This window comes from Malus domestica, chromosome 15 (assembly GCF_042453785.1).
Source record: "Malus domestica chromosome 15, GDT2T_hap1".
Lineage (NCBI taxonomy): Eukaryota > Viridiplantae > Streptophyta > Magnoliopsida > Rosales > Rosaceae > Malus > Malus domestica.
The window spans coordinates 12147123-12157366 of NC_091675.1; the positions used below are offsets into that span (position 1 = coordinate 12147123).

The following is a 10244-nucleotide window of genomic DNA, read 5'->3' on the forward strand; positions in this document are numbered from 1 at the left end:
GAACTTTTGTGGTTTAAAACTTTTGTCCGAGATTATTAAATAATGATTTTAGCATTTTTTATAACTTTCTTAAAAATAAGATTTATGTAAATTATCCTAATTTATTTTTATGAACATTTCAATCTAAAAATCATACAAATAGATAGATATTTATAAAGTTTACTGTGAAATTTGATTGAAATAATATTGTAAAATTATTTTAGACATTAGATTTAATTGTGGACTGTCAAATCTCTCTTTTTTTTTTATTGCCGTAAGGTTTGATCTTATTTGATCACAGTTGTTGGATTATAAGTAAAAAATAAAATAAAAAGTTTGAAATATGACAGTTTGGTAGGTTCATAATAGTTTAAATCCTAAGAGGAATTTAGTCTCATAACTTATTTTAGCCCAATGATTGGAAATGGTTTTGGGGGAAGATTTTAAAATTTATATTTAAAACTTTATCGCATGAGTTGAAGATGATCTTAATGTTAATGGGAGAACTTGGAGCCAACGTTTGGTAAAAGTGGTTAATGGGAGGAGAGGCCCAATCACCTTAGGATAGCTGCTGTGGGGTTTATTAACGGTTTCAAAGCCCATGCCACCATTACCCCCAAGGAAAACTAAAGGAAAAGAACCCAATTATGCTCATTTTCTTTTAGAGAAATGATAATCACTTACTATTTTTCTCGTCTTATACACCCTTCTTTATTTCTTGTTATCAAATTGAACAAGTCAAATAAAAATAACGGATAAGATTAAATATAAGTGCGGCGCAGAAAAATGGTATGCAGTTATCATTTGTCTTTGTGTTTATAATCGTGTGCTGAACCCTCTTGTCAACTTCTTTGGAAAAACAATGGGTCTGGTAGATATTAAAGAAACATGCAAAGGCTCCCGCTTGAGCTAAAAGCATGTTTGCATTCCTTTTCACTTTTATACTTGGAATCAAGAACACAATGATGTTCAATTGGGCCAACCATTTCTTTAATGAGGCCAGGCCCAGGCCTTTCTTTTCTTTTTCCCTTCTTTTTCTTATACAAAATAGGGGTGTTATATCCACACATCCCATTTTACTTCTCACACACTTTTTTAATTTTTGGCATTCGGATCGGATGAATTGAAGAAGATCAACATACATAAATTATCAAGGTGTGTGTGAGAAGTAAAATGAGGTGTATGGATAGCACATCCCTACAAAATATTATTCAACTCTAAAGTAATCTAAATTGCGGAAAAAAAAAGGGTAAAAGACTGTTTACTACCCTCATGTTTCGTGGTTTTCAACATTTAGTACATCATGTTTTTTTCGTCTCAGAGTCATACCTAAAGTGTAAATTTTGGGACAGTCTCATACATCCGTTAGTCAAATTGTTAAGTTTTTCGTTAACTGTGACGTGGCGCACTGACTGGGCGCCACGTGTCATCCACGTTTTTTTTTTTTTCTTTCTTTTTTTTTCTTCTTCTTCCTTCTTCTTCTTCTTCCTCCGACTGCAACTTTCTATTTATTTATTTATTTTTTTTTTGCTTCTTCCTTCCTTCCTCCTTCCTTTCCCTTTCTTCCCCTTCTTCCTTCTTCTTCCTCCGAAATCTGGGGAATGTTTTTTTTTTTTTCTTTCTTCTTCTTCCTCCTTCTTCCTTCCCCTTCTTCCTTCTTCTTCCTTCTCCTTCTCCTTCTTCTTCTTCTTCTTCCTCCGAAATCTGGGGAAGTTTGTTTTTTTGTTTTTTTGTTTTTTTTCTTTCTTTCTTCTTCTTCCTCCTTCTTCTTCTTCTTCTTCCTCAAAAAAAAAAAAAAAAACACTTTTATCTTTTCTTCCTCTTCTTCTTCTTCTTCTTTCTCTTTCCTCCTTCCTTCTTCTTCTTCTTCTTCTTCCTCCGAATCTGCCCAGATTCAATTTTTTTTTTCTTCCTCCTTCTTCTCCTTCTTCCTTCCCCTTCTTCGTTCTTCTTCTTCTTCCTCTGAATTTGGGGGAAGATGAAAGTGTTTTTTTTTTTTTTTTTTTTGAGGAAGAAGAAGAAGAAGAAGAAGAAGAAAGAAAAAAAAAAAAAAAACATTCCCCAGATTTCGGAGGAAGAAGAAGGAAGAAGAAGGAAGAAGGGGAAGAAAGGGAAAGGAAGGAGGAAGGAAGGAAGAAGCAAAAGGAAGAAGAAAAAAAAAAAAAAAAAAAAAAAAAGCAGAAAGTTGCAGTCGGAGGAAGAAGAAGAAGAAGGAAGAAGAAGAAAAGAAAAGAAAGAAAAAAGAAAAAAAAAAAAAAAACGTGGATGACACGTGGCGCCCAATCAGTGCGCCACGTCACAGTTAACGAAAAACTTAACAGTTTGACTAACGGATGTATGAGACTGTCCCAAAATTTACACTTTAGGTATGACTCTGAGACGAAAAAAACTTGATGTACTAAATGTTGAAAACCACGAAACATTAGGGTAGTAAACAGTCTTTTACTCAAAAAAAAAATTAGACTTCAAATGATGGTAAGGGCCTAAGGGGTACATTTGGTCCACAAAAATGGAAAATTGAGAAGTATTTTTTTTTTGAATTGTTATTGGATCCCCAAAAATTTATTTGTGCACTCCTTATAAGTGTATTTTTGTTACTAAATATAGAAAGTTTAGAGTTCACAATTGATTATTGAAGTGCCAATAATTTTTTTTTCATTACAATAACAATTATGAGAAGACTACATTAATTATGTTTTCGATGAAGGAAATACCAAAACGAAAGTATAAAATTTACAGAGTATGATTATTTAACAAAGAAAAGTGGAATTACACGTGCGATTTGAAGGGATTGAAACTAGATAAATGATATAAAACTATAATTTTCAAACTTCAATTAAAATACAGGATTGAATTTAATCATATTTGATATTTGATCATATTTGATTTTCATCGATTTAACAATTGAATTTAATCTTATTTCATTTTACTTAATACATGCACACCGTCAAACGGTCAAATATAAACAGATATGATACATTCTCCTTATTTCATTTTACTTAATACGTTCTCCTTATTGTCTGTCATTTATGGCGGTGTTGCTCAGGAATTTCCCGGAGCTTCTTTTCAATGGTTGGCTTCTCTCTTGTCGACTGTCTCTTGTTGATGGTTGTGTGCAAGTGGCGCCTATGGAGGGGATGATCTGTGATGGATGGAGGATTGAGTGGCTGGCTGATTCTCGGATCGGCGGTGACGACCACAGTGGATGGTTTTCGGTTGTTTGTTTTTGTTTGAGCTTCACTGATGTTGGACTCTTTTTCTGTGTTTTCTTTGTTTTTAGGAATAAATTGGACATTTGTTTGGCTTGTAAATATGTGTTTATTTTAATAAAAGTTCTTTATCGGCGTTCCTTTTGGATCCCACTTCCAATTAAAAATCTCATATACCCAGCAAATATGCTGCTGTTCCGAGTCAAAATTGAAACGACAGTCGGATGCAAATGTAAAGGTCATGCTCATTTACAAGTACCGAATTGTTCTTGAGAAAACAAGGCGTGGGTCAACGGCTTCCCGCCGCTAGCCATCGGAGTGGGAGAAGAAAAAGGAATGCAGAGGTTTGGAGACGAAGGAGACACTGGGTTTACGTGATATATAAAGCCCGTTTACGACATGCTTTACGCTGGGGGATCCTTGAGGGTTCTTCCAAATACAAACCATTAAGATGAAGGAGCGGCGAGTGGAAGTTCTACTGTCTATAGAGCCATCATACTCGAGCATATCTGGATACAACTACATCAACTATCTGAGACGTATGTAGAAAGTTTTAGTTTCTCAAATCCGTCTTCAGAACCAAAGAATCAACACATGTGGAGGCTCTAGGTTGTTTGTCCAATTCTAAATTGTAGTTTGTGCAAATTTTCGGCTTTTTCTGTTCAACTGTACTGCAGTTGGAGAATTTTAGCTCTCGACTGTATCCTATGAACTATATGGTAGTTGGGACTGAAAGTGTTGTTGAAGCAGAATCATGAAAGTTTGCTGTAAAGCTAGTACTGATTGATTCGATCATAGTAACTACACTCAACTTATACTTTTTTTCAACGATATGATTTACGTACACTTTTTTTTTCTCTTCCTGCACACTCTTATTTATTTGTTCTTTAATTCGCTGAGAAAGAAAAGGTGCAGAAATCACTTCCTTTCTTTCCCCCCTCTGAAAACACATGTTTCAAGAAATTACTATGAAATGATGGGCAAATCCAATCAACCAGTAAATGTATTTAGGGATTTCCATATATTCCCATCTAAAAGCACAAGAGGATGCATAAGGAAGTAAAACATTGAGAAAAACCATCCAACTTGTAAGAACACACCACAAACATGAACTTATTTATCTTTTCGTGTCATTGAGGCACATCTGTTAATGTCTAAAATACTCATAATGTAATCGAAGCAAATAGATATATCTTCCGTTCTAAGGCATATACTCTCCTGTTAGGACAAACCAACCAAACCAAACCACAAACTTCAAGTTGGCTTCAGATCCTGAAACAGTGCAGTCCGAAGTGAATGATCATCATAATCAACATCCTCCCTTTCCTTCTCGTAAGGAAAGCAAAACTTTGGGCTCACAACTCTCCCATCCAACGGCCCAGAAAGTCTCGGACTTTTATTTGTGGCCATGATCATCTCGTACGTTCTTCCATCCAACGGTCCAGATAACTTGGGACTCGGACTTGCAACCAAAGAACCGGTCAGCCTTGGGCTCCTATTTGTGTACATCAACGTCTCATGAACCTTCCTATCCAACGGTCCCGATAGCTTCAAGCTCCGATTATTATGAGCCATCAATCTCTCCTGGACCCTCCCATCCAACGGTCCAGAAAGCGCAATGCTCCTAGTTTTGACCAACATAGGGTTCTCATCCTTGACCTCCTCACAATAACTCTTGTGCTTCCTCAACAAAGCTCCTCTCCAATGCTCTTGATACCGAGTTGGCTCGGTCTGAGTTGCACCCTTGCCGTCCTCATGAAAAACGAACTTGTTAAAGTACTTGGAGAAGCACTTCTTGGTCCGAATGAGCGCCCAACTAAGCCGAGAAAGCGATTTCGGGTGCCCAAATCCGGTTTCTTTCTTGGCAAGCTTGAGTATTTCTAGCCTGTGCTTGGCCACAGATATTCCCATGCTCTGAAGAAACTCGTGGTCTAAGTATCTCACGTCGTCGAGCTGCAGCTGGTTGTGCGAAAAGTCGAGGCCGTATTCGTAGATGAGGGAGGGTTCAAGGCCGGTTTTTGACAGCCATGAGAACCAGTCCATAGCTAGCTTAGATTAGCTAAAATGTGCCTGAGGGGTTATGTTCTTATGTGGTATTACATTTATATGAGGAGATGATGATATAAACTGATAAAATGGGAAGTGAAAATAAATAAAATTTAATGTGGTAGGTAAATAATGGGGCCTCGCGCAATTTGTAGAAAATTTGGATGGTAGTTGGTATTGAATGTGACATTTGCAATATCCAGAAAGTTGAGCATGAGCAGCTCTTAACGACCTCCTGATCTAGATTCTATAATTCCAAAATTGTTGAAAACATTGGCATTGTTATGAATGCCCACACACAGATTTTTCAATGCCCACAAATATGATGTAGACTTTGGAAACAAAATGATTGTATTTTCAAAGTTATGTATTGTAAATTTCAAAATGTAAGAATCTGTTCGTATGGAGTTGCTCTATAAATAGAGCGTTCCGACTGCTATCAATACATACAGACAAGAAAGGAAAGATTAATAACATCAGTATCTATTCCTCCCTCTTTTACTTGTCATCTCCTTGTGTTATAGTTACAGTGTAATATTTTATACCTGCCTCGCTTCTGTCACTAGTAAAGGTTATCTATCTAACTTTTACATATTTATAACAAAATAAGGTCATGACATGAATACTCGTAAAAGGAGAAGTCGTGAATCTGAAAAGTAAAAAGTGTCTAAGTGGATAAATAAGATTGGGTAGTAAAAGTATTTCGGTTTTTAAATTTTCATATGCTTTATTAACAATATATGAAGTTATTCTCGTATCATAATCCGTAATCCGATACTTACATATTCAAAAAGATTGATTAAGAGGAAGTAGTTGTATCTCATTCATATTTCCTCTCTCCTCTGTTCATGGCTTCCTTGTCTTTGATTTACCATATTCTAAGTAGGCATATACATGCCAAATACTTGGGATTTTAAGTATTAGATAACGCATTGTAACTCAGATACTTCATATTTTATTATTTCATATGTTTTAGTATACACGTGCAAAACCAGAAAAACAGAATAACTCTAATAATTAATTGTACAATAATACGGAGCACAAGTCCAAATTACAGTGTGAGATTGGGCAGGTAGGATTGATGAAAACTTAAAGCTAAAGCCTAAGGTTATAGGGCCCAAAAATAATTGGGAGCAGTTAGGATATTAAATCGGATAACCTACTATGATTTGATGAAATTATTAAGGCAAAATTCAACACACCAGATTTTAAGGGCCCCTATAACTTTTAGTTAGTCCCTCTCTTCTTTACCATGAGCTGTTTTACCTGCTCGACTGTGATAAAGTTTCTCCCAAAAACGTAAAACAGATACGACTTAACAACCTACTACAAATCTGCAATATTCTTTTAATCACATTTAATTTGTCAACCTACCATTACATCATATGCCAGCATAACTAGAAACGCAAAGGAGTCGCACATTAATATAAAAGTGATGCTAAGAAGATCAAATTTTTATATCATCTTTTATAGATCACAACATTGACTAACATCCCCAACACCATCATTGCAATCTCTCAAAATGTGAAGGACAGTTTCAGAAGGCCAAGCACAAGGAACGGCATGATAAACATCATACAAAATTCCTTTCCAAGTCGAAGAGCTGTCGCGTCGAGTTACAAACAGAACAACCCTTCAAATACTTTAGCTAGGAGAGCCTTTCATGGCCAAACTTTGTAATTAGTATTTTCATCAATATTTTACCAAGCTTTTACATATAAATATAATGTGAAACAAAATAAGAGGCGATTAAAGGGAATAAATAAATGAATTAATATAAAGTGGTTCAAAATTGGCAAGAAATTACGCAAGAGAGAATTATCAAACTTAAGTCTCTAGTATCACGTTGGAAAAGGAAGCAAGGCAGATAATTGAGATATTTCGGATAACATGAGTACAATAAGCGTGACAATATTTGGCAAGGTGTATAAATAATATTTTGTTACCTATTAAGTTTTAGGAATATTTTAGAATAGATTACTTAGGGCATGTTTGATATCCTATTTGAAATTTTTTATCATTTCTCAAAACATTTCTTAAGAACATTTCTTGAAAATAATTTTCTTTAAGACTAAAAAACTTAATTGGTTTGCGATTTAAAATTTTTAAATCACGACTTAAACTAGACAAAGAGATCTAAAAAGAGGGGGTTGCATGAGAGGGAGAAAGAGGAGAGAGCAGAAAAGAAAGTAAAAGATGATTGAAGGAAAGAGACACAAACCATTGATCTAAGTGTGAAAAATCCACTGAGAACACACAACCCAAACCTTTAACTAACTTTTTGAAAAACCGTTACATGTAGTCAGTCAAACCCCCTAGAAAGCCACCCACTTTTCCCGCTCCAAAACCGTACACATTTCGTTCCATCATCTCTCCCTCTCACCCTCTCCTCGTTATAATCTCCACTGCTTCCAAATTTGACAAGAAGAATCTCTCTCACCCCTTTAATTTAATTCTCTGTATTTTTTCGTCTCTAAACTTCGAATCTAAATTTCCACTAGCTCGCCACTTATACTTCACAAGCCATAACGCTAAAGCCATAGATTCATAGTATGTTTACTAGGGCATCTTCGAGGGAATCCTCACGGTCCATCCACCGGCTTCTTTCGGGTGTTAAACGCCTCAGCTCTCGTCCTCCGTTCAACAAATCGCAACCCTCGTCCTCGGTCTCTCCGTCACCATCTTCTTCTTCTTCTTCTCGGGACCAGCCTAAGGTTTTCCTATTTGTCTTCTTCTCTGGATCCGAATTCCTACGTGTATTACACTGATAATAATCCAAAAGAAGCTGCAGCATGGGCAATCGGCGAAGATCCTAAAGAAAGTCAGTTCTCTCATTGATGGTACCTTGTTTGTTTCATTGTTTTTCTTCAACTTAACCGTATATCTGTTAACGTGAGTGGTATTAAAAAGGGTATGTAATTATATTGTAAATATTAGAATCCTTTATTAGGAAGGTTAGTTGTGTGTCTTTTATTGTTTCCTTATAGAACAAGGATTGTATCTTGTATATATTGTCTATTATGCAATACAATAAAAATTAAACCGTAAAATTCTATTTGGCATCAGAGCCAAGCGTAACCCTAAAGTTCCCACCGTGCCGCTGCTACCGTAAAACCAGAAGAAAAAAAAAAATCTCGGCAAATCTGTGATCTCTGCTGCAACTCTGCAGCGAGTCAAGACTGCCAGTGTGTGTATTGTTGCTGTCGTGGGAAACAAGAATCACAGCAGGTTTAATTTTTGTTTTTTTGTTTTTGTTTTTTTTTTGTCGCTGCCTACCTGCAGCAAGACCAGTTGTCGTGCAGTGTGTGTTTGTTCTGCAATTGCTGGGATATATGCCGTGTAAGAGTTACAGACGTGGAAGCTTTCTGCTGCTGCCGTGAGTAAGTCAAACTATGCAACCGTGTGTTTAAAAAAAAAAAACCGACTGCTGTGTATGTGTGTGTATTGTGTGGTAGTTAATGGCGAGTGACGAAGGAGAGGTTGGATTGAAATTGGAGGGTGGGGCGTCTGGCTCTACCCACGGGTGTGTTGTCGATCTGGTGGTTATTCAAAGTGATGCTTTGACCACTCCAGGTAGTATGGGGCGTGTTCTTTTAGCCTTTGATATGGAACATCATACAGGTTGGATTCTAAACTCGGGGGCAACCGATCATATGACTTTTGATAAGAATCTATTTACTAGTTTGACAACCAGTTCACGGAAGTGTATTGCAACTGCTAACGGAACATCACCGGTTTTGGGGGCCGGCACTGTGAACCTCACACCGGCCCTTCCCCTTCATCATATGGCAGTGTATGTAACTATGGATGTTACCTTTTCCGAATCCGAGTTCTTTTATGCTTCGACTCCATCACCTTCCGATCACCTGGGGGAGAATATGAGTGGTGATCTTGGGTGGTTGGAAATATGTAGCTCAAGGGGAGTATTTATTGACAAAAAAAGTTGTGAAAGCTCTCGGCAAGACACTGCCGAGAATGTGAGTATCATTCAGCCAAGTAGCACTGAACCAGTTGAGTCTTCTAGGCAATGTGTAGCTTATTACACCAATGTTTGATTACTTTCTATTTATACAGGTACGTGGCATCTCTGTTTCTACTAATGTGCTTGACATAATATTCCATGTATTCGATGCAAATGGTGACGGGGATTTAAGTGCAAATGAGTTTGTACGAGTTTTACAAAGACACGGAGGCGAAATCCAAGAGACAGGCTTAAGGGGACCCCTATCTTGCTGGTTAAACTGTTCCTGTAAAGCTTTTGGTCAGAACAACTAAAGCTTTAGTTTCTAAGCTCATACGTGAATTACCTTAGACTCACATAACCAAACGTTGTTTTACGGCTCTATAATCCAGGGTTGGAGTCAAAAAGATGTAATTACCAAACCTGGATGGTTATGTGATTTAAGAATTATATGTCACAGCAGGCTGATATTACCAATTTTTGTAACCCTATATTAACCATTACAACGTCAAACTAATACATAAGTGCAGATCTTCTTCGTTAATTTGTGTACCAATCTTTTCTGTTTAATGTAGATAGTAGTCTGAAAATGGCGCCAATTCTGCGCAACTAAAACGCATATAAGAATCACAAAATCTAATCTGCATATCACCACGGCTACTTAACATCATAAACAAGATAGGAATCATAAAATCCAATCCGCAGATCATCATGGATGCTTAGCATCACAAACAAGAGAAAAAACGCAAAATCTACTAGGCAGATCATCAAAGATACTAGCACATAAACTCGATAAGAATATCACCAGAATATATGGAAAGAAATTTGATTGAACAAACACATTCAGTGTTGAAATGATATACAACTTGAAGTTGGAGCCTTGACATTTATGGTTTCATTGGCTATTTACATACAAAAATACATGCATAAATGCAGTGAAAGCAGACCATATCAAGACTCCAACTGATCCGAAAAATTCTCTCAAAAACCTAAGATGCACCGCTAATCGATCATAGCAACTAAGAGCAACTACCGGGCAACAAAAGAAT

The 10244-nt window shown here is 36.6% G+C and overlaps 1 protein-coding gene across 1 annotated transcript; it reads right to left on the bottom strand.

Annotated features, from left to right (window-relative positions):
* Positions 1–4274: 4274 nt before the first annotated feature.
* Positions 4275–5291, bottom strand: LOC103400050 (uncharacterized). Its single transcript, XM_008338735.4, has one exon. It carries the CDS (start codon positions 5229–5231, stop codon positions 4443–4445), a length of 789 nt encoding a protein of 262 aa, XP_008336957.3. The 5' UTR covers positions 5232–5291; the 3' UTR covers positions 4275–4442.
* Between the last annotated feature and the right edge of the window lie 4953 nt (positions 5292–10244).

Bases quoted from the DNA above. Each gene is read 5' to 3' on its own strand.
- LOC103400050 (XM_008338735.4), bottom strand. From the start codon at position 5,231: ATGGACTGGTTCTCATGGCTGTCAAAAACCGGCCTTGAACCCTCCCTC.